This window comes from Eriocheir sinensis, chromosome 19 (assembly GCF_024679095.1).
Source record: "Eriocheir sinensis breed Jianghai 21 chromosome 19, ASM2467909v1, whole genome shotgun sequence".
NCBI classification, from domain to species: Eukaryota; Metazoa; Arthropoda; class Malacostraca; order Decapoda; family Varunidae; genus Eriocheir; species Eriocheir sinensis.
The window spans coordinates 16,839,741-16,864,713 of NC_066527.1; the positions used below are offsets into that span (position 1 = coordinate 16,839,741).

General features: G+C 43.1%; 1 protein-coding gene across 1 annotated transcript; it reads right to left on the reverse strand.

Moving 5' to 3' along the window:
• LOC127000993 (RNA-binding protein FUS-like) lies at positions 1–24,973 on the reverse strand. Its single transcript, XM_050865166.1, has 9 exons — positions 24,722–24,973; positions 24,072–24,246; positions 23,020–23,122; positions 21,734–21,988; positions 6,593–6,641; positions 1,795–2,121; positions 1,443–1,614; positions 808–910; positions 1–514 (listed from the first exon to the last, which is right to left on the reverse strand). The coding sequence occupies exons 1-9, from the start codon at positions 24,971–24,973 to the stop codon at positions 181–183; spliced, it is 1,770 nt and encodes a 589-aa protein (XP_050721123.1). The 3' UTR covers positions 1–180.

The following is a 24,973-nucleotide window of genomic DNA, read 5'->3' on the forward strand; positions in this document are numbered from 1 at the left end:
TAAACCAATAATTAATTTATTCACTCACACAACAGAGGAAAGATTAAGAGAATGACTCGTTGAAGAGGACGAAGAGGGAAGAGACGGAGACGAGGGTGAGTGAGAGAGAGGCAGACGGGGAGGCTTAGAACAGTCTACCACCGGTGACTTATCCAACACAAAACATTCGCTGTTTTGTTCTTAGTAGCCATAACCGTAGCGGCCATGACCGTAGCCGTGGTGGCGGCCGCCGAAGCCGCCTCCGCCGATGCCGCCAATGCCACCGCCGCCGAAGCCGCCTCCGCCGATGCCGCCAATGCCACCGCCGCCGAAGCCGCCTCCGCCGATGCCGCCAATGCCGCCGATGCCGCCGATGCCGCCGCCATGACCATAGTGCTTGGGCCGCTCGCAGATGATGGGCTTCTTGTGGTGGCAGGCGACGTCGTGCCACCTGATGCCGTCATTGTAGACGTTGTTGAGGACGGCATGGCAGAATTCATTGCCTTCGCGGTTGTCGGGCTGAGGACGCCCAAATCTGGGGAGGGTGAAGAAGGAAGGGTGAGAGGAGGGGAGTTATGTGGGGTGGATATAAGACGAATGGCAAGCAGTGTGTGTATGGGTGAGGGGGAAGAAAGTGTGTGTGTGTGTGTGTGTGTGTGTGTGTGTGTGTGTGTGTGTGTGTGTGTGTGTGTGTGTGTCTATACTTAAACAGATATCCGTTGCTGGAGGAGACTTGTGAGACAGAGAGGGTAGTTGTGTGAGCCTGGGCGGATGAACAATGTACGGTAAGCTTTGTATGTGTTGAGGGGAAGGTGTGTGTGCACTTACTTGCCGGTGTGGGACCAATTGAGGTCGAGGAAGCGGTTACCAGACGGCCAAATGAAGCCGTATCCCTTTCTGTAACCCCCGGTCCAGATGTACTCAAGGCGGTCTGTGGAAGGAGGAGGGTGCTGAGGGGCGCGAGGGACGAGGCGGACCAGGGGCACGAGGAACAGGCAAGACAGATCAGGGTATATCAGTATGTAGCAGCAGGAGGTCAGGGGTGAAGGGATAAGTAAGGGTGGGGGTGGCAGTGACCTGGCTTGTTGTGGGGACGGGACGAGGGAAAGGGTACGAGTTACAGGGAAGAGAGGGACATTGTCGAAGGGTTTAAGATGACAGGGGCAAGGGTAGGGACAGGGGCAAGGGCAGGGACAGGGGAAGAGCAGGGACAGGGGAAGGGCATGGACAGTGGAAGGGCAGGGACAGTGGAAGGGCAGGGACAGGGGAAGGGCAGGGACAGGGGAAAGGGAGGGACAGGGGAAGGGCAGGGACAGGGGAAGGGCAGGGACAGGGGAAGGGCAGGGACAGGGTAAAAGCAGAAACAGGGGAGAGGGAGGGACAGGGGCAGGGCAGGGAAAGGGGAGAGGGAGGGACAGGGGAAGGGAAGGGTCGGGCGGGGAAAGACAGGCCTTGGCACTCACCCTTGTAGATGATGTTGGAGATGACGGCGTCCTCGCCCTTGGTCTCGATGCTCACGCCCTTCCAGCCGTATCCCAGCTTGCTGCAGTAGAGGTTCGCGTGGTGCCAGTCAGTCTTCGGTAAGCCGTGCCTCCAGGAGAAGTGGTAGTCGCTGTAGCCGTAGGACAGATCTACCTGCGGGGCCGACAGTCACCGGGCAGCGGGGCGGCAGGGGAATAAAGAGGAGGCGTCAGGGGAAGGGGAGGGGTTTTAGCGGGCAGTGTGCATATCACTCCCCCCCCACCCCCACCCCTCTCGACGCCCCCTTATATATCACGCCGGCACACCCTCGCCGCGCCCCCGCCCTTTACTTACCAGGCCGCCGAACCCGCCGAACCCGCCGCCGCCGATGACGCCACCAAAACCACCGCCGCCGATGCCGCCGCCGAAGCCACCACCACGGCCGCCACCAAAACCACCGCCGCCGATGCCGCCGCCGAAACCGCCGCCACGGCCGCCACCAAAACCGCCGCCGCCGATGACGCCACCAAAACCACCGCCACCGATGCCGCCGCCGAAGCCGCCGCCGAAGCCACCGCCGCCGATGCCGCTGCCGTTGGAAATGATCACTCTGCGGCCAGTGCCATACCGGCCGCCGCCCGACGCCACGGCCGCTAACGCGAGGATCAGCACGGCCTTCATCTGGAGGCACAGGGACATCAGGACCAGCCGCGCCCGACACCCCGACATCCTAACACCGCGACACCCCTCTATCTTACCCAATTATCCTCTCACTATTGCTCATCACCCTATTCTACCATCACCATTATTGCACCAACCCGTCACCCTTTCAGCCCCTTACACAGTCACTCAGAAACCTTTAATTCTACCCAATCAACCTGTCACTTTTACCCCATCACCCTATTCTCCCATCACCAAATTATCACATCAACCCGTCACCCATCCACTCCTTTATCCTACCAACTTACTCCTTCACCCCTATATTCTCCTACCCACTCGTCCCCTCGAATTAGGCGTCACTATAAATATTTCAGCCCGCGCCACCACGGGGAGGGGCCGACCACAGCTACTCTTAAACCCACTAACACCTACTCTTTTCCCTCTTTACTCTCCCTCTCAAGACACTAGAAGCCCAAATATATATCCTGATCCCTCCCACTCATATCCCTTCCCACTAACTCCCAGCCTCCCACTCCCTTCTATCCCGCCTCAACCTAAGAGGAATTTGATGGTTATTGAAGATTATCACAGAAGACACTAACAAGAGAGTGGACTGTAAATAAGGAAAAAGTAAACGAAGATGGCAGTTCATAAAGGAAGATATAATAATAATTGGAGAAAACGATTAATGGATGAAGTTAGAGCAAAAGAAAACAAAGAGAGTGAACTGTGAATAGGGAAAAAAGTGTACGGGGGAAAATAATTGAGGGAGAAGTAAGCACAAAAGATTACAAAGAGAGGAAACAGTAAATAGGAAAAAAATAGCAAAATAATAAATATGAGAATATAATAAATGGGAAAATCAGTTACCAGAGAAGGTTAGCGAAAAAAAAACAGGAAAGAGAGTGGACTGGAAAAGGGGAAAATAGAATAAATAGTAAATGGGGAAATATAGTAAATGAGAAAAATAGTAAATAGTAAATAGGGAAAATAGCAAATGGCGGAAATAGATAGCAAAGAAAGTTAGCAAAAAAAAAAATAAAAACAAGAAAGAGAGTAGACTGTAAAAAGGGAGAATAGAATAAATAGTAAATGGGGAAATAAAGTAAATGAGGAAAATAGTAAATAGTAAATAGGGAAAAAAAAAATGGGAAAAATTGTCACAGGAAGAAAACAACGTAAAATATATCGAAAAAAAAGAGATTGATTGGAAAATATAATAAATAATAAATGGGGAAATATAGTTAGTGGGAAAAATAGTAAATGTAAATAGGGAAAATAAAAAATGGGAAAAATTGTCACAGGAAGAAAACAACGTAAAATATATCGAAAAAAAGAGATTGATTGGAAAATATAATAAATAATAAATGGGGAAATATAGTTAGTGGGAAAATAAAAAATGGGAAAAATTGTTACAAGGAAGAAAACAACGTAAAATATATAGAAAAAAAAAGAGATTGAGTTGTGAGAAAGGAAACTGAGTGAGGGTGAAGAAATGTTAAGAAGCGGAAATAGATGAGTTAATATGCAGTGGAGAAGAAAACACGAGAAAAATAAAAAAAATGTGTTGAGAAAAGACAAACAAGAGAAAAAGAAAAAAAATATATATCATTGTTCGCCAACTGTTCATTCATTCATTCACTTGTTTTTAATTTTTCTTTTTCTTTTCATTCCGTCATCTTTTTTTTTGTCTTTTGTCTTTCCGGTTCCTTGCTTGCTTGTCTCTCTCTCTCTCTCTCTCTCTCTCTCTCTCTCTCTCTCTCTCTCTCTCTCTCTCTCTCTCTCTCTCTCTCTCTCTCTCTCTCTCTCTCTCTCTCTCTCTCTCTCTCTCTCTCTCTCTCTCTCTCTCTCTCTCTCTCTCGACAGAATTTGGACTAACTCTTCAAATGTCCACAACAAACGTATCGTGTTGTTTCCTCCTCTTCTTCCTCCTCCTCCTCCTCCTCCTCCTCCTCCTCTCTGTACTACTAATCTCTCTCTCTCTCTCTCTCTCTCTCTCTCTCTCTCTCTCTCTCTCTCTCTCTCATCTCGCATATGATTGGCAGCTCCTTATCGCGACACCTTTCACTTTCTTCTTCATTTTCTATCCTTTTAAAGATACAAACTTTTTTATTATTTTACTTTTCTCTTCCTTCCTTCCTCCTTTTCCTCCTTCCTTCGTTCAGGTTTTACAAGACTAGGAAGAAGTTGGGGATTTCTTTTTTTTTTTCCTCCTTCTCCTCCTCCTCCTCTCTTCTTTTACAGCTTGTCGTTTGCCTCTCTTCTTTTTTCCTCCTCCTCCTTCTCCTTCTCTTCCGTTTTCTTCTTTTTCCTCTTGTAACATTTATTTTTCTCTTGTTCTTTTACTTTTCTTCTTTTCTTTCATGCTTTACCACACCTATCGCCTCTTCCTCCTCCTCCTCCTCCTCCTCCTTCTCCTCCTCCTAAACCACCCAAACTTTCCTCCACCTTCTCACTTCTTCCACTTCAAAAAGTTCCTCCACTCAAAAGAATATTCCTCCACTTTTCCTTCCCTCCAATCCTCTGACTTTACCTTAAACTCTCCTTTCCTCTCTCTCTCTCTCTCTCTCTCTCTCTCTCTCTCTCTTTCCTTTACAAATTCAGCTTACTCTCCATTTTTGTTTTCCCTTTCTTCAGCTCTTCCGTCCTTGTCTGTCCGTCAGTCTGTCTGTCTTTTTTTTTTTTTTTTATTTTTTTTTTACAGCTAAGGAGACAGTTCAAGGGCGTAAAGAAAAATATACAAAAAAAGCCCGCTACTTACTGCTCCTGAATAGAGCTCAAAGGAGTGTCCAAAAAGAGAGGTCAATTTCGGGAGGAGAGGTGTCCTGATGAAAGAGTTCAAGTCGTAGGCAGGAGGAAATACAGATGAAGGAAGATTGTTCCAGAGTTTACCAGCGTGAGGGATGAAAGAGTGAAGATGCTGGTTAACTCTTGCATAAGGGGTTTGGACAGTATAGGGATGAGCATGAGTAGAAAGTCGTGTGCAGCGGGGCCGCGGGAGGGGGGGAGGCATACAGTTAGCAAGTTCAGAAGAGCAGTCAGCGTGGAAATATCGATAGAAGATAGAGAGGCAACATGGCGGCGGAATTTGAGAGGTAGAAGATTATCAGTATGAGGAGGAGAGCTGATGAGACGAAGAGCCTTTGACTCCACTCTGTCAAGGAGAGCTGTGTGAGTGGACCCCCCCCTCACACATGAGATGCATACTCCATACGATGGCGGACAAGGCCCCTGTAAATGGATTGCAACTGTGCAGGGGAGAAGAACTGGCGGAGACGGTACAGAACGCCCAGCCTCGAGGAAGCTGATTTAGTAAGAGATGAGATATGAGGTTTCCAGTTGAGATTTTGAGTTAAGGATAGATCGAGGATGTTTAGTGTTGAAGAAGGTGATAGCTGAGTGTTGTCAAAGAATAGGGGATAGTTGTTTGGAAGATTGTGTCGAGTGGACAGGTGGAGAAACTGTGTTTTTGAGGCGTTGAAGGACACCAGGTTCCTTTTGCCCCAATCGGAAATAATAGTAAGGTATGAGGCTAAGCGTTCTGTTGCCTCCAGCCTTGAATCGTTAAGTTCCTGAAGGGTGGGTCTTCTATTAAAAGAAGTTGAGTAATGGAGAGTGGAGTCATCGGCGTAAGAATGGATAGGACAGTTCGTTTTGGAAAGATCATCAATGAACAACAGAAAAAGAGTGGGAGATAGGACAGAACCCTGTGGGACACCACTGTTAATAGGTTTAGGGGAAGAACAGTGGCCGTCTACCACAGCAGAAATAGAACGATCAGAAAGGAAACTGGAGATAAAGGTACAGAGAGAAGGATAGAAACCGTAGGAGGGTAGTTTGGAAAGCAAAGATTTGTGCCAGACCCTATCAAAAGCTTTTGATATGTCCAGCGCAATAGCAAAGGTTTCACTGAAACGGCTAAGAGAGGATGACCAAGAGTCAGTTAGGAAGGCAAGGAGATCACCAGTAGAACGCCCCTTGCGGAACCCATACTGGCGATCAGATAGAAGGTCAGAAGTGGAAAGGTGCTTTTGAATCTTCCGGTTAAGGATTGATTCAAAAGCTTTAGATAGACAAGAAAGTAAAGCTATAGGACGGTAGTTTGAGGGATTGGAACGGTCACCCTTCTTAGGCACAGGCTGTATGAAGGCATACTTCCAGCAGGAAGGAAAGGTAGATGTTGACAGGCAGAGGCGAAAGAGTTTGACCAGGCAGGGTGACAGCACGGAGGCACAGTCTCTCTCTCTCTCTCTCTCTCTCTCTCTCTCTCTCTCTCTCTCTCTCTCTCTTCTAGACATACACTTCAATTTACTTAACTCCGTTTCTCTATTCAAATCCTTTCCTTTCTCCCTTTCTCTCTCCACCACCACCACCACCACCAGCATCACCACCACCATTGCAAGTCTTCCATCTCAACACCATCACCACACCCACCACTCCTACCATCACTTCTGCAAACACCACTCCCACATTCACCACCACCACCACTCACCGTCGAAAGGAAGAGAGAGGAAATGCAAGTTAACGTATTGAAGTCAGGTCTTATATACTCATTGATCAAGGTTAGGTCATACCCCACCTTCTTCTTCTTTTTCTCCTCCCCTCCTCCTCCTCCTCCTCCTCCTCCTCCTGTTCTCAAGTGTCTACTCTCCTTCTTCAAGAAAAAAAATATCTAGGGTACAGTGTGTGTGTGTGTTTGTGTGTGTGTGTGTGTGTGTGTGTGTGTGTGTGTGTGTGTGTGTGTGTGTGTGTGTGTGTGTGTGTGTGTGTGTATCTTTCTTGCTTCTTGTTTGTTTCTATGGATTTAATTCTCTCTCTCTCTCTCTCTCTCTCTCTCTCTCTCTCTCTCTCTGTGTTAGGGAATGGAAGAGGGAGATGAAATGAAAAAAGGAAGAAAGACAAAGAAAGAAAGGAAACAAAACCAGAGAAAATCAAGCGAAGGAAAAAAGGGAATAAACGTAAAGGAAAAAGAAAAAAACCCAGAAACAGAGAAAGAAACAGATATCAGGATACATTTGGTGCACGCTAAAGGGAAGAAAGAGAAAGGACGGAAGAAAGGAAATCACAAGTAAATGAAAAAGGAGGAAGAGGAAGAGGAGGAGGAGGAGGAGGAAAGCGAATACATATACAGGAAATAGAAAACATAGAAATACATAGAAATCAGCAGGAATAACAGCTAGCAGGCTTCCTTTTGTGCTACAGCGAGGGTATCTGTTGCTGGTGAAGGATTACGAGAGCAGGATTAGGATGGTTGAAAACAAGCCCCCCCCCTCCCCCCTCCTCCACCCCCCCCTTAATCCTCTTTCGCCTACAACGTACCGGCAGGGAAAAAGATACGTAGGAGAGACAGGGAAGGAAGGAAAATAGAAAAGGCAAGAATAGGGTTGATTAGGAGAAGAAAGGAGGGAGTGGAAGATAGAAATAGAAGGGAAGATAGAAGTAAAGATAGAAGGAAAATAATAAAAATACTTGAAAGAAAGAGAGAATGGTTGAGAACAAGAAAATAACTGAGACAGGAAGGGAAGGAAATTGGAAAAGGCAAGAATAGGGTTGATTAGGAGAAGAAAGGAGGGAGGGGAAGATAGAAATAGAAGGGAAGATAGAAGTAAAGATAGAAAGAAAATAATAAAAATACATGAAAGAAAAAGAGAAATGATTAAGAACAAGAGAATAACTGAGAGAGAGAGAGGGAAGGAAATTGGAAAAGACAAGAATAGGGTTGATTAGGAGAAGAAAGGAGGGAGGGGAAGATAGAAATAGAAGGGAAGATAGAAGTAAAGATAGAAAGAAAATAAAAATACTTGAAAGAAAGAGAGAATTATTAAGAACAAGAAAATAACTGAGGCAGGAAGGGAAGGAAAATAGAAAAGGCAAGAATAGGGTTGATTAGGAGAAGAAAGGAGGGAGGAGAAGATAGAAATAGAAGGGAAGATAGAAGTAGAGGCAGGATAGAAAGAAAATAATAAAAATACATGAAAGAAAAAAAAAGAAATGATTAAGAACAAGAAAATAACTGAGGCAGGGAGGGAAGGAAATTAGAAAGGGCAAGAATATGGTTGACTAGGAGCAGAAAGGGGGTAGTGGAAGATGGAAATAGAAGGGAAGATAGAAGTAGAGAGACAGGGGAAAGAAAATGATAAAAATACATGAGAGAGAGAAATGATTAAGAACAAGAAAATAACTGATTAGAAAATAGGAACGAAAGGAAAGATAGAGAGATAGTTAATAAAAGATGGGGGGGGGGGGGAGAAGACAGAGTAAAAAAAAAAGAAAAAAAAAGGATAGAATAAGAAAGGAAACAGCAAAAAAAGAAAAGAATGATTAAAGGAATATGGAAAGGAGTTAGGATAGAAAGGAAAGAAAAAAAGAAAGAAATGTAGATAGAAAAAAAGAGGGGAGGAAAATACGAATGAAAGGGAAAATAAAAAAAGAAAGGTTATGGAAGAGGAAGGGCAAAAAAAAAGAGATGGAAAAGATAGAAAAGAAAAAAGGGAAAATGTAAAGACAAGAATATGACTGATCAGAAGAAAAAGAAAGGGAGGAAAGATAGGAAGAGAGAGAGAGAGAGAGAGAGAGAGAGAGAGAGAGAGAGAGAGAGAGAGAGAGAGAGAGAGAGAGAGAGAGAGAGAGAGAGAGAGAGAGAGAGAGAGAGAGAGAGAGAGAGAGAGAGAGAGAGAGAGAGAGAGAGAGAGAGAGAGAGAGAGAGAGAGAGAGAGAGAGAGAGAGAGAGAGAGAGAGAGAGAGAGAGAGAGAGAGAGAGAGAGAGTGTGTGTAAGGGGGAAAAGGGAACCAGAACGAAAAAAAAAAAAAAAAACTGGAAAGATACGAGAAAAAATAATAAAAAATAAAACAAGTTAAGGATTTTTAGAGTGAATGAAATGAGGATTGGTAACTGGATAAGGTCTGTTTGGAAGAAGATAAAAAAGATAAAAAAATGAAAGATGTAAAAGAAGAATGAAATGAAAGAAGAGACACTGGGAATATATATAATAGATAATACATATAAACAGAAAACGAAAAGAATGGACAATAGAACACAAAAAAAAATAAGGTAAGAAAATGAATGAGAAAGATAAAAAAAGGAGAGATATAAAAAAAGAAAGAAATGAAAGAAGAGACACAGGGAATAAACATAACAGATAACACATATAAATAGAAAACGAAAAAGATGGGAAAAAAAAGGAAAATGAGGTAAGAAAATGCATGAAAAAATTAGGGCAGGTGAGAGGATAGAGGGTTCGCAGAGTAAGGTAAGGACAGGTAAGGAAGGAGGAAAATGAAGACAGGTAGTTAAATGACAGAATGAAAGACGAAGGAAAGTTTAAAAAGAGAACTAAAGGGGAGACAAGGTAAGGAGAATGAACGGAGATGGGAAAATGAGAGAAGCAGAGTAGGGAAACAAGGGAAGGGACGGAGAGGAAGAACGGTGAACGGGTGAAGGTGAGAGGGGGGAGAAAGGAAAGGAAAGTAAGGAAAGGAAAGGGATGGGAGCGTGAGAAGAGATTAAAAAAGGAAAAATGAGAAGGGAAGAAAGAAAGAGAAATGGAGGTAAAGGTGAAAATAGAAAAAAAAGGGGAGGAAGGCGAGTAAAAATGGGAAGAGAAGGAAATGAATAGAGGAAGAAGATACGAAGCAAAATACGCAAGAAATGAAGGAGGTAAGGGAGGGAAGGGGAGGGGGAGGTAAGGGGGGTGAGGAATTGAAAGGGAAAGTGAGTCAGGTAAAGGTACGATACAGGTGAACGAGGAACATGAATCAGCTAATTAACGAGGGAAATTGAAGACCAGGTAACAGAAGGGAAACGTTTGTGTGTGTGTGTGTGTGTGTGTGTGTGTGTGTGTGTGTGTGTGTGTGTGTGTGTGTGTGTGTGTGTGTGTGTGTGTGTGTGTGTGTGTGTGTGTGTGTGTGTGTGTGTGTGTGTGTGTGTGTGTGTGTGTGTGTGTTTAATTGATTGAATGACTTAATGTACTAACAACTATATTAATTAATTAAGTATAAATATGGACACACACACACACACACACACACACACACACACACAAACAAACAAACAAACAAACAAACACAGAAAAACAAAGAAACATATAAAGAAAGAAATACATCGACGAGAGAGAGAGAGAGAGAGAGAGAGAGAGAGAGAGAGAAGGTGGGGGTGTCAAACTGAGGTCAGGTCGAGAGTAGAGGCAAAAAGTCAAGAAGTCTAATGTGGGAGAGTGAAGGGAAGTGAGGAGGAGGAGGAGGAGGAGGAGGAGGAGGAGGAGGAGGGGAGCGAGAACCGGATGGAAGGGTGGGAAACGAGTAGCAGAAGTAGTAGTAGCAGAAGTAGTAGTAGTAGTAGTAGTAGTAGTAGTAGTAGTAGTAGTAGTAGTAGTAGTAGTAGGATTGATCGAGAAAAGGAGTGGGGTAACGAGAGAGGAGGAGGAGGAGGAGCAGAAAGAAAAGGAGGAAGAGGAGAAATAACAGGAGGAAAAGAATAAAAATATAAATAGTAAGCGAAGAAAGAGAAAGAGTGATACAGTAATAGACGTGAAAGGGAGTACATAAATATTGCAAGGTGGAGGAAGGAGGAATGGGGTGAAAGTTAAAGGGAAGCAGAAACAAGGTAAGCATGGAATAAAACAAGAAAAAGTGAAAGGGAAAGACCAACAAAGAGTGAAATTGAGGAATAAGCAAAGGGAAAAAGAATAAAGGAAAAAAATAGGTGTGGAAGAACGAATGATAAGGAAGGAAAAGACAAATGAAGAGAGAAATTGAGGAAGAATGAAAGGGAAAGAGAATAGAGGAAAAAAAATAGGTGTGGAAGAAGGAATGGTAAGGAAGGAAAAGACAAATGAAGAGAGAACGTGAGGAAGAAGGAAAGGGAAAGAGAATAGAGGAAAAAAATAGGTGTGGAAGAACGAATGATAAGGAAGGAAAAGACAAATGAAGAGAGAAAGTGATGAAGAAAGAAAGGGAAAGAGAATAGAGGAAAAAAATAGGTGTGGAAGAAGGAATGGAAGGAAGAAGGGAATGACTGAAGAAGAGTGAAATTGAGGAAGAAAGGGAAAAAGAAAAAAAGGGAAGTAATGGTTGAGGAAGAAGGAATGGTGGGGAAGGGAAAGACAAATGAAGAGAGAAAGTGAGGAAGAAGAAAAAGAAAAAAGAATAAACGAAGAAATGATTGAGGAAGAAGGAATGGTGGGGAAGGGAAAGACTGAAGAAGAGTGAAATTGAGGAAGAAAGGGAAAAAGAAAAAAAGGAAGAAATGGGCGTGGAAGAAGGAATAATGAGAAAGAGAAGGGAATGAAGGAGAGGAGCAATGGGGTAGGTAAGTGGATGGGTGGATTTTAGGTGGAACAAGGAATGGATTGAAGGAAAGCAGGGAAGGAAGGGGAGAAAAGAAGGAAGAGGAGAGGAAGGAGAGGAAGTGAGTGTAGGAAATATTATATTTCTGTCTTTTAAACTTTATTTTGTTATTTTTCATTGCATATATTTTTTTTTTGCGTGTGTGGTTAAATGATTTTGCACATGACTTCAGAAATCGAGTCAGAATGTGTGTGTGTGTGTGTGTGTGTGTGTGTGTGTGTGTGTGTGTTATTTTCCACTAACTAAACCAAATCGAACACAAACCAGTCAGTAAGGAAAAAAAAAACAGGAAAAATCAACCACCACAACCACCATCACCACCACCACTAACAACTTCCACACACCGACATCTGGTACTTATAATAATGATGATGATGATAATGATGATGATACAAATATTTCCCAAACCGCAAACAAAAACTTCATAACGAGTCCACAAAGGCTACTGGACCTTAAGAGGGTCATTAGGGTTGTAGGTCTGGCTGACGAGTACTGAACAGGTTTGGTACAGAGTTCATACAGAGTGATTAGGTTCTTGTGTAACGGGAGCAGGAGGAACATAAGTAGAAGTAGAAGTGATAGTGAGGGTGGTGGTGGTCGTGGTAGTAACAGTAGTAGTAGTAGTAGTAGTAGTAGTAGTAGTAGAAAAAAATAAAAGAAGAAAAAGAAGAAAAAGATGATGATGGAGAGGAAGAGGAAGAAGAAAAGAAAATGATGATGAAGAAGAGGAAGTAGAAAACAAAGAAGAAAATGAGGAAGAAGAAGAAAAAGGAGAATAAAAAAAACAGGTAAGCAACAACAACAACAACAACAACAACAAAAAGACGAAAAAAACGAAGAATATAGAAGAAAATAAGAATTGGAAGTAGTAGTAGTAGTAGTAGTAGTAGTAGTAGTAGTAATACCTGTGACCTATAATAACTATCCCCCCCTTTCACTACTTCCTTAAAACGCTCGTAAAGAAAACGGGATGTTACGTTCACCGCTCAGGTTCCGTAACGCTTTTCCTTCCTCCTTTTTTGTTTCGTTTCGGCAGTTTCTCATTTCTTTCCGCGCGGAAGCCTCGAGGGAGTAATGGATCCCGCAGGTACACACACACACACACACACACACACACACACACACACACACACACACACACACACACACACACACACACACACACCAAAAAAAACGTAGAAAATTTACTACTACTACTACTACTTTTTTTTTTTTTTTTACGGGCCTCCATCTATTAGAGTTGCGTTGTGAGCGGTATATTTTCTCATATCCTTTCACAAAGCAATTCATTGGCCCCACCCCGCCAATGACTGTGGCCGACAACCATCTTTATTTAATATTACAAACTTTACTAAACATTTTATTTTGTTATAGAGCTTGTGGTTGATACGACTATCAACCACCGTCGCCTCAAAGTCCAGGTCAGCAATGCGGGTGGTTTTGGGTGCAGGTGACCTGGTTCCTCTCAGGCAGACCAAGGCTGACCTCAGGAGGGAGAAGGACAGCCTGCATCTCATCCAGGCGACCACACTGCTTCTTGGCTGTTGTTTCTTCTACTACTACTACTACTGCTACTACTACTACTAAAAGACATAAAAAAGTAGTAGTAATGGTAATGATAATAATAAAAATAATGATAACGATAACAATGATGATAACAACAACAACAACAACAATAATAATAATAATAATAATAATAATAATAATAATAATAATAATAATAATAATAATAATAATAATAATAATAATAATAATAATAATGATACTCTTAAGCTGTAGCACACATTAGAGAGCAAATAAGGAAACAAGATCAAGATACTAATAAAAACTGGACATAATAGGCATCAAAGACCAATATCATGATCTATAATTAAATAAGAAACCGTGGAAATGTGATCATTGATGTAAAACCAGAAAATAATGGGATTCTAAAGTCTCGGAAACAACGCGCGAGGGAACAAGTATCAAGAACGCTGAAAATAATGCAGAACAACAGGACGAAAAACGCTTAAAATAACATGAATTTCTTCCTTCTTCTCTCCTTCGCTTTTTCTATTTTCTTCTCTGTCTCCCTTTTTATCCCTTTCCTCCAGCATGTGGGTAGTCGTGGGCCATCTTTTTCTTCTGGTGTCTGTTCTTCCTATGTATATTCCTATGTATCTCTCTATACTCTTCCCTGATTCTTTAGCTCCTACTTTCCTTCCTTTCTTTAATTCTCTATCTCCCTTTCTTACCCTCGTCTCTTTCTTCCCTTCCTTCCTTCCCCATCTCAATTCTCCTTTCCTTCTCTTTCTTTCTTCCTTTTCTTCCTACTCTCTCTCCCTTCTTGACCTCCCATTCATCCTGTTCTTCCTCCCTCCCTTTCGCATCGAGATAGTATGAAAACAATGGCGTTACTTAAGTGGAGTACTCAAAATATTAGGCAGGGAACGATGCATCAAAGCTGAAGCTAATTGATACATTCACCCCACAAAAAATGGCACACAAACGCTTTACTTATGTATCCGAAAAATTGCCCTGAAACGAGAATGCAGAAAAGAAAAAAAGAAAGTGAAAAATTCCAGTGAAAAAAAATTCATGATGAGAAAGTGTTCCAAAAAAAGCACGCCCCTAAAAAAAGATAAAAGGAAAAAGAAAGAAATGCGAGATTGAGAGAAAGTAGAGAAAAAGGACGAAAAAGATACTATAGAAAAAGTCCCGCCCGCCGTCACAAACTCACAATTTCCAGCCATCTTGAGTAACGGGCGCAGGAGAAATAGAAGTAGAAGTGGTAGTGGTGGGGGTGGTGGTAGTAGCAGTAGTGGTGGTAACAGTAGTAGTAGTAGTAGTAGTAGTAGTAGTAGTAGTAGTAGTAGAAGAAAAAGAAGAAAAAGATGGCCCACGACTACCCACATGCTGTCCTGAAGACCACCTATCAACCCGGACTCTAGATCAACTCTCAGGAGGATCAAATGGAGCTCCGGGGGGCAGTGTGAGCTAAGCAAGAATGGCGCCACTATAAAATAACATACACCCGCGCCACTGACGAGCTGGGGCCGACCGAGCGGACTCGTCAAAATAGTCTACAGCCGCTAAAGGCCGAACGTAAAGACATAAAGGGTGAGAAAGGGAGAGAATAAGTACAGGAGGAAAGGGAGATCATGACGGATGGGAAGAGAGAGAAAATGGGTAATAGAAAATGTGAAGGAAGGAGAAAAAGAAAGGAGAAAGGAAAAATAGAAGGAGGGATAAAGAAGGGAAGGAAAGAAATAGGGAAGGGTATATAGAGAAGGAAAAATGAAAAGGATGAAGGAAATAGAGAAAGCAAGGGAGAAAAAAAAGGAGGAAGAGAAAGAAAGGAGAAAGGATGCATAGAAGGAGGAATAAAGAAGGGAAGGAAAGAAGTATAGGGAAGGGAAGAGAGGGATAAAGGAAAAGAATGAAGGAAATAGAGAAAGCAAGGGAGAAAAAAAGGAAGAAGAGAAAGGAGAGGATGATGATTGGACCAACACAATAACGAAAACAAAGAATCGTAAACATGTAAATAAATATTGTCCACGAAAACAAAAACAAAAAAACAACAAAAAACAAAAACAAAAAACCCTAATTTGTTCAAGCGAGACAATATCCGCATTGAGATTTTTCCTCCCTCCCTCACTTCCTTCTCTCCCTCCTTCCTCCCTTTATTCCGTACTTCCATTCCTCCTTCCTTCTCTCCCTCATCTCGATAGTATCCGCCTTGATATTCTTCCTCCTCCTCCTCTCCCTTCCTTCTCTTCCTCCCTTTCGCTTTCTCTCTCTTCCCCTGTATCCTTCTCTTCTTTATTCTCTTCTTCTTCCTCTTCCTTCTTACTTTCTTTCGTTTTCACCCTCTTTTTCTGCATCCTTTTCACTTTCATTCTCTTCTTTCTTCTTCCCTCCTTCGCTTTCTCTATTTTCTTCTCTGTCTCCCTTCTTTATCCCTTTTCCTCCATCTTTCTATACTCTTCCCTGCTTCTTTATCTCCGTCTTTCCTTCCTTTCTTCAATTCTCCATCTCCCTTTCATACCCTCGTCTCTCTTTTCCCTCCTTCCTTCCCCCTCTCAATTCTCCTTTCCTTCTGTTTTTTTCTTCCTTTCCTTCCTACTCTCTCTCCCTTCTTGACCTCCCATTCCTCCTTTTTTTCCTCTCTCCCTTTCTCACCATTTCTCTCTCTCTCTCTCTCTCTCTCTCTCTCTCTCTCTCTCTCTCTCTCTCTCACACACACACACACACCTTTTTCCTCCAAGTCTCCTTCATTCTCTCCTTTCACTTTTTTTTTCTCTCTCTCACTCATTCTTTCGTCTTTTGTTTCTCGTTTTCAACATTCTTTCTCTCTACTTTTTTTCTACACTGTCTTTACTGTTTCTTTTCTTTTCCTTCATTCTTTCTTTCTTTCTTAAATTTTCTTTCTTATATTCTTTCTTTCTTCCTTCTTTACTCACTTCTTTCCTTCGTTTCTTTCTTTCATTCTCTTCTTACATCTAACTATCTATCTATCTATCTATCTATCTATCCATCTATCTCTTCTGTAAATTTTGACGTCAAGGTTAAGTTTTACGGAGTCATAAAGTACAGATATTACTAGGACTTTCATGGTTCATATAAGAGAATGATGAAGATGATGATGATGATGATGATGTTTGTGGGGGTGGTGACGCTAAATGGAGAAAAAAAGAATAAGTTTTGTAGGAGATAAATAATAGGAATAGTAATAGAAAAAAGAAAGAGAAAAGAGAGAGAGGAGGATAAGAAGAAAAGACGAAGACAAGAAAAAGTTAATAATGATAGGGGAGAAGAAGAAGAAGAAGAAGAAGAAGAAGATGAAGAAGAAGAAGAAGTGGGAGAAGAAAAAGAGGAGAAGGAGGAGAATAGGAGGAGGAGGGGGAAGGGGAAGAAGAAAAAGAAGAAAAAATAAATAAATAAGTTAAATAAGATAAGAAAAAGTTAAAAATGATAAGGGGAGAAGAAGAAGCAAAAGAAGAAGAAGAAAAATTAGAAGGGAGGAGGAGGAGGAGGAAAAAAATGATAGGGGAGAAGAAGAAGAAGAAAAATTAGAAGTGGGAGAAGAAAAAGAGGAGAAGGAGGAGAATAGGAGCAGGAAGAGGAAGGAGAAGAAGAAAAAGAAGGAAAAATAGGTAAACAGTTCAATAAATAAGTTAAATAAAATAAGTAAAAGTTGAAAATGATAGGGGAGAAGAAGAAGAGGAAAAATTAGAAGTGGGAGAAGAAAAAGAGGAGAAGGAGGAGAATAGGAGAAGGAGAAGGAAGGAGAAGAAGGAGTATAATAACAACAATAACAACAACAACAACACAAAATACAACCACAAGTATAGGACCAAAACCAAAAAACAACCAACCCCCAAAAAATAAAATAAAAAATAAAAAATAAAAAAACTTCCTATTAATGATTACAATGAAAAAAAAAATGAAAGTAGCAAAAGTAAAAGTACCAGAAGTAGTAGTAGTAGTAGTAGTAGTAGTGGTAGTAGTAGAGCATTACATCATGGACCTCAAGTGTGCCACGCCCACCAAAATTACATCTTACTTTTTCTGTTTCGCTTCCATTTTTTCATTTTCTCGCGTTTTTTTTTTTGAATAAAAGAATAAAAAAAGAAAAAACCCAAAGTCACGATAATTTTTCATTCTTGCTCTGGATTGCATAACGAACACACACACACACACACACACACACACACGCAGACAAACACACATACGTCTCTCTTTCTCTCCCTTTCTTTCTTTTTTTATTTTTTTTTATTTCTCTTGTTTTCTTTATTTTTTTTTCTTCTATTCTTTATTTTACTATTTCTTCTATTTTATTTTTTACCTTTTCAATTTTCCTTTCTTTCATCTCTTCCTAACTTCATTCCTCCTTTCCCTATTGCTTGTTCTCTCTCTCTCTCTCTCTCTCTCTCACTTCATTGCCTTTTGATACCCACTTATTCGCTTCCTAATTAGTCAATCATTTTCATTTAACTGTTTTTCATTACGCTTCAATTACCCGTCCTTATTATTTTCCCTTTGTCTCATAACACATCTCAATTACCCTAACGAGAAAGCTATATCGCAACACACACACACACACACACACACACACACACACACACACACGTTCGCATACTCCAATTACTTCCTTTCGACTTTCATTCCTTTCTCCCCTTCTCTCACTCTCTCTCTCTCTCTCTACTTCCTCTTCTTCTTTCTTATATTCCTCCTCCTCCTTCTCTTCTATTGCTGAACATGCACACCCAATCATGTTCTTTCTCCACCTTCTTTTCCACCTCCTCCTCCTCTTCCTCTTCTTCCTCCTCCTCCTCCTCCTCCTCCTTCAAGCACTTCCTCTCCCCTCCAATATGATCATTACCAACACCACTATGACTTTCTCTCTCTCTCTCTCTGACATGTGACTTCCGCTCCCACCACAACCACTATCAACACTCTTACTTAACAACATATGCACCACCACCATCACCACCACCATCACCACCACCACCACCATCACTACCACCACCACCACCACCACCACCACATTCATCCCTTCTATTCCTCTCATTCATTCACCATCCTCACCATATCATTTTCCTCCTCTCCGTTCTTTCCCCTCTCTCTCTTTTGCTACCCAGGAGGAAATGGGAGGAGGAAAGAGGATGAAGGACTGGAAAGAGGGGAGGGGGGGGGGATAAGTGAGGGGTGGGTGGGTGAGTAAAATAAGTCAGCCCCCCCTTCTTTCTCCTCCTCCCCAGAGCGTAAAGAAAACGGGATGCAGTGTGTGTGAGTGAGTGTTAATGGCTGCATCGTTTCCAGCTTCTTGGTTTGTGATGACTCAGGAGTGATGATGAAGGCGAGGAGGAGGAGCAGGAGGAGGAGGAGGAGGAGGAGGAAAGAGTGAGGGAGACGAAGAACTAGAGGAGAAAATATGAGAAAATATGAGACTTGACTAAGGAAAGAGAAAAAAAAATAGTGGAAAAGAATAATGATCAAACGAGGAGGAAGAGGAGGAGGAGAGAAAGAGCTGAAGAAGTAAAAGAGAAAATAATATGATCCCAGAAAAAGAAAATAGTGAAGAAAAAATGATTATAAAACGAGAAGGAAGAGGAGAAGGAGGAGGAGGAGGAGGAGGAGGAAGAGGAGGGAAAGAGCTGAGGATATAGAGAGGAGAAAAATAATATCTGGCTAGACTAAAGAAAAAATTAACAAATAGTGGAAAAAATAATTATGAAACGACAGATAGAAAGAATTGGACAAAGGGAGAGACAAAAAAAAAATAATGGAAGTGGGAAAAAGTGATATAAGGCGAAACGAAGGAAAAGAGAGAGAGAGAGAGAGAGAGAGAGAGAGAGAGAGAGAGAGAGAGAGAGAGAGAGAGAGAGAGAGAGAGAGAGAGAGAGAGAGAGAGAGAGAGAGAGAGAGAGAGAGAGAGAGAGAGAATGATGAAAGAAAAAAAAAAGAAAAAAACAGGAATACACTAAAAGCCCCTTAATTGACAATTGAAAAGAAGAAAGTTAGAAGAAGAAAAAAGAGAAAAAAAGAGAAAGATGAAAACTGCTTCTGAGATAAATTAAAGAAGAGAGGAAGAAGGGAAGGCAAAAAAAGGGCACGAGAAAGGAAAAAAAATGAGGAGGAGGAGGAGGAGCAGGTGGAGGTGAAAGGTGGGAATGAGAAAGAGCTGGAGGAGAAAGAGGAGTTAAGAGAAGAGGAAGAATAAGAAGCAGAAAAAGAAGAAGAAAAAGAGGAAGAAAAAGGATAGGAAGAAGAAGATGAGGAAGAAGAAAAATATGAAGAGGAAAATGAAAACTGCTTCTGAGGTAAATTAAAGAAAAAAGGAAGGCAAAACAGGACACGAAAAAGGAAAAAAAAAAGGAGGAAGAGGAGGAGGAGAAGGTGGAAGGTGGGAATGAAAAGGAGGAGAAAGAGGAGTTCAGAGAAGAGAAAGAATATGAAGCAGAAAAATTTGAAGAAGAAGAAGAAGAAGACGATGAAAAAGGAAAATAAGAAAACGAAGAAATGAAAGAAGAAAAAGAAAAAGAAAGGGAAGAAGAAGAAGAGGAAGAAGAAAACTCCTACAAGATGCAAATTTCATCGATATTAAGAAAATGAAAAAAAAACCGCAAAAAAAAATTGTTACACAGAAAATCACACACACAACTAAGAAACAAACAAACAAACAAACAAACAAAAGGCATTCTAGTGGTGATAAATTGAAAAAAGAAAAGAAATAAAACGAGAAATCAATTAACGAAGAATTTATTGATAGCAAGTAAAAAAACAAAGAAGAAAAATGACAATAAACACCAAAAAAATAATAAGAAAAACAAAAACAATATAAAATTACACTCCCTAAAAAAAAAAAATCCACTTAAAAACAAAACAAAAAAAAAAAGAAAAAAGGAAACGAAAAACAAAAAATAAAAACAAAAACAAAACAAAACAAAAACAACAACAAAAAAAAGGTTAAGAAAACACGACCCCCCCAAAAAATATTAATCCGCGTAAGAAAAAAAAAAAAGGTTGAAAAAAGAAACATACACTCCATTTTTTATTTATTTTATCAACTAGACCAAAACAACAACAACAACAACAACAACAACATTATTAATGTTTACTTTTTTGTGCCCTTGAGCTGCCCAAAAAAAAAGCTTTTTGAGCTGTTGAGCTGCTGTAAAAAAAAAAAAACACCCAACACTAAAAAAAAAAAAAAAACAGGTCAAGAAAAAGGAAAACAAATAAAACATACGTCATAACAAACATCCTTTTATTCATGTTATTTATTTATATATTTTCTTGATGCATTTGACACATACAGTAAAAAAAAGAAATTCGTACAAAAAAAACATCCAAGTTTAAAATCTGTCCTTGTATTGGCGGTGGAGGAGGAGGAGGAGGAGGAGGAGGAGGCGAGGAGAGGAAGGTGACGTAGGAGGAATCAGAGAGGGAGAGAAACAGGATGTAGAAAAGAAGGAGGAAGTAAAGGAAGAAGGGAGAGAGAGAGAGAGAGAGAGGGGAGAGAAGGGCGCACTTGTGAAGACGTTGTAGAAGAATGAAGAAGGAAGTGGAAGAGAGGAGGGGAAAAGAAATAAAAGGAAGAAATGGCAAGTTAAAAAAAAAAGTGATGGGAAGGGATGGGAAATGTAAGTAATGGATGGCAAGGGTTGGTAAGTGATGGGGAGTGTGAGAAAGTGATGGGAATGTTAGTAGGTAATTGAGAAGTGTTGGTAGGTGATGGGAAGTGTTAGTAAATGATGGTAAGTATTTGTAAGTGATGGGGTAGTGTTAGCAAATGATGGGATGTTTTAGTTAGTGATGGGACGTCTTAGTAAGTGATGGGGCGTGTTAGTAAGTAATGGGAAGTATAAGAAAGGGTTTTAAAGTGATGGAGAATGATGGGAATTGATGGGATGTGATGGGGGTAAAGAAACAAACAACAGACAAACACACAAACAGACACAAACAGACCAGAAACCACAAACAGACAGACTAGAGAAACAGAGATACACAAACCCAAGAGACAGACAGACAGTGAGACAGACAGACAAATCCCATCAAATTCCAGAACCACTCCTTTCTTCCCCATTGCCCTAACTCCCATAGCTAACTGGACTACCATATCCGGTTTAAGAGCTACCATTAATACCATGATAACCACTGCCATAATCCTCTCTACCATGAGTTCAATTAGTCAAGAAACACCTCAAAGAATATCACCACCATTGCTACCATTCCCACCATAGCCAAAACTACCATATCTTGACCTTCCATAACCTACCATAACCAGAGCCATTGCCATCGCTACCATGATCAACGATAGCCTAGAATAGCTCAAGGGATAGTACCACCATTGCCTACCATTACCATACCCACCATGGAAAGAAGGAATGCCATAATGGGGGCTCTGAGTTCCCATACCCCCATCACCTGACCAAACCATATCTACCATTACCATTAGAATCAAAAGTCACATCTAACTACCATAGGAGAGGGATGACTACCATAGCAGGCTCTTGAACTACCATAATTCATTTCTTAACTCCCCTTCTGCCATAACTACAAGCATAACCACCATTATCACTGAAACCATAAATCAAAATACCTCCTAACAATCCCCTCGGCCATTACCCCTACCATTGAAACCATAGAGCAACACACCATGAACCACGCCTTAACCACCCTTCCCATGACCACCAGTACCATGAAAAACCACGCACCATACCACCATCACCCCCCCAACATTAAATCTTCTCTCCCACCGCCACCATCACCACCGCCATAACCAATCCATATCACACATTACTTCCCATACCCATACGAAGGGACGCCGTAGCTGGTACCAACGCCACCACCAATGCCGCCACCGTGTCCTCCGCCAACGCCACCCCCAATGCCGCCAACTCCACCCCCGTATCCCCTGGGGCGTTCACAGATGATGGGCTTCTCGTGGTGACAGGCGACATCATGCCACCTAATCCCGTCCTTGTAGAAGTTGTTGAGGACGGACAGACAGAACTCCTTCCCATCCTCGTTGTTGTCCGGCTGGGGGATGCCTTGTCTGGGGGATGAAGGGGAAGGGTGTGGTTGAGTAAGGAAGGGGAGGATGCGGAGGGAGGAAGAGAGGGTGAAGGAGATAGGGTGTTGAGGGTGTGTGTGAGGCGAAGGATGGATGAGGATATGGCGCTGGAGAAAGAAAGTTAAGGTGAGGAAGGGTGTGAGAGTGTGAGGATACCGGCTAGGAAGGGACAAGAAGAGAGGCTGAGGATATGGCGGTGGAGAAAGAGAGTTGAGTTAGGGTGAGGAAGGGTGTGAGAGTGTGGGGAAGGTTAAGTACCGGCTAGGAAGGGACGAGAAGAGAGGGTGAGGAATAAGGTTGAGGGTGAGGAAGAGTGAGTGAGGAAGTAGGTGAGGAGTGTATTGAGGTAGGGTGAAAGTAAGAGGTATTGCAGAAAGGGGTGAAAGGAGTTAGTCTGCGTTAGGTTGAGCACTGAGGAAGGCTGAGTGGGGAAGGTTGAAAGTAAGAGAGAACATTGAAACGAATAAGAAAAAAGAGGATTGAGAGAGTGAAAAAACTGAGAGATATCTAATTTCCGAAGACATATAAGAAATCCCTCACAAAGTACTACATCTACCAAATACCCTCCCCCCTCAAAAAAAAAAAAAAAAGAAGATTGAGAGAGTAAAAAGCCTGTGACAGATATCTAATTTCCGAAGACATATAACAAATCCCTCGCAAAGTACTACATCTACCAAATACCCTCCCCCCCCCCCCAAAAAAAAAAGAAACAAAACAGAAGCCAAAGAAAGATACTGTAGTCTAACTTAACTCTAATAGACGTTATGACACCCAACTTTTATAAGCGTCTAAGTCATCCACCACCCAAGCACCTCAACTCACCCACGCAAATTCCTCACAAAACGTTACATTCACCAAGCACATAAAAAACCCCACCAGAGAATAACCAAAGAAAAATGCTCAAATCTAACCCCGACAGACATTACGCTACTCCCCAAATTTGAAAGCATTGCAGTCACGCACACACACGTACCCACTCCACACTTTCCACACCTTCACTCTCTCATACTTACGCTCCAGTGTGGGACCAGTTGAGGCCGTAGAAGGGACTGCCGGAACCCCATTGGAAGTCATAGCCTTGCCTGAAGCCGCTGGTCCAGATGTACTTCACTTGGTCTGCTCAGGGGGAATGGGAAGGCAGAGGAAGAGGAGGAGAAAGAGGAGAGAGAAGGAGGGAGATAAAAGGTAGTAGGAGGAGGAGATGGAGGAGGAGGGATAAGAAAAATACAGGAGTTACTTCATCAACCAATCCATAAAGGGGTTTCAGTAAGGTTACATATTCAGAGTATTTCAAATTTGTGTTCTTATGTGAATCGAGAAGAGAGGAACAGCATGAATAAAGGAACGCGAGGGAAGGAACAGGCGTAAGAAAGGGGAATGTCAAGAGGGGAGTGGCAGATATCGGGGTGGGGGGTGGGGAAGGGGGAAGGGGCGTGTAGGATATGGGTGAATTGTGGGAGTGGGGGGGAAGGGGGGGAAGGAGCGTGTAGGATATGGGTGAAGGGTGGGAATGGGGGGAATGGGGTGAGGAAGGAGCGTGTAGGATATGGGTGAAGGGTGGGAATGGGGGGAATGGGGTGGGGAAGGAGCGTGTAGGATATGGGTGAAGGGTGGGAATGGGGGGGAATGGGGTGGGGAAGGAGCGTGTAGGATATGGGTGAAGGGTGGGAGTAGGGGGGAAGGGGGGAGGGAAGGAGCGTGTAGGATATGGGTGAAGGGTGGGAATGGGGGGGAATGGGGTGGGGAAGGAGCGTGTAGGATATAGGTGAAGGGTGGGAGTAGGGGGGAAGGGGGGAGGGAAGGAACGTGTAGGATATGGGTGAAGGGTGGGAATGGGGGAATGGGTGGGGAAGGAGCGTGAGGATATGGGTGAAGGTGGGGGGAAGGGGTGGGGAAGGAGCGTGTAGGATATGGGTGAAGGGTGGGAGTAGGGGGGAAGGGGGGGGGAAGGAGCGTGTAGGATATGGGTGAAGGGTGGGAATGGGGGGGAATGGGGTGGGGAAGGAGCGTGTAGGATATGGGTGAAGGATCAGTCAAACAAAGCAGCACTCGTGTCGACACTCACCTTGGTAGATGACCTTGGAGATGATGGCGTCCTCGTGCTTGGTCTCAATGCTAACCCCCTGCCACCCGGGCCCGAGATATTTGCAGTAGTCGTTAGCTTGATACCAGTCGTACTTCCGGCCCCCGTCGTGGCGCCAGGAGAAGTGGTAGTCGCTGTAGGCGGTGCTCAGGTCCACCTGCGAGGAGGGAGTCAGAGGGCGCGGCGGCGAGGGTGGTGTGGGGGCGGGACAGGTGTGAGAGGATCGTCAGGTTAGAAAAAGAGCGACTCACTGATTTCTGTCCCGCCTCGAAGTCTTATGCTCGTGTTTCATTGATAGGATTTTTGTAGCAGCTATTTCCCTATGTTCTTATGTTCCTTCCTCTTCCCTTCCCCCTTCTTCCCCTCTCACAAAGCCCCTTCCTCTAAGATTTTGGTAGCACTCTTGTCCTCTTCCTCTTCCCTTCCCCCTTCTTCTCCTCCCCTCACTCAGCCCCTTCCTCTCCCTCATTCTTCCCTCTACCCCTTCCCTTCTTCTCTCCTTCATCCATTCCACTCCTTTCCCCTCCTTACTGTTCCCTCCCCTCCATCCCCTCCACACCCTCCTTCACTCCACCCCCTCCCCTTATTCTCCCCTTTCCATCCCCTTCCCCTCAGCCTCCACATCACCTCACCTTCGACCCGTAGCCGCCGCCGCCGCCAAAGCCGCCGCCGCCACCAACGCCGCCAAAGCCGCCACCGCCAAAGCCGCCACCTCCACCAACGCCTCCATAGCCGCCGCCGCCGCCGCCGAAGCCGCCGCCGCCGAAGCCGCCGCCGCCGAAGCCGCCGCCAAGACCACCACCGCCACCGCCGCCGCCGTAGCCGTAGTAGCTCTCCGCCGCCGCCACCGCCGCCGCCGCCACGAGCACGAGGACAGCCTTCAT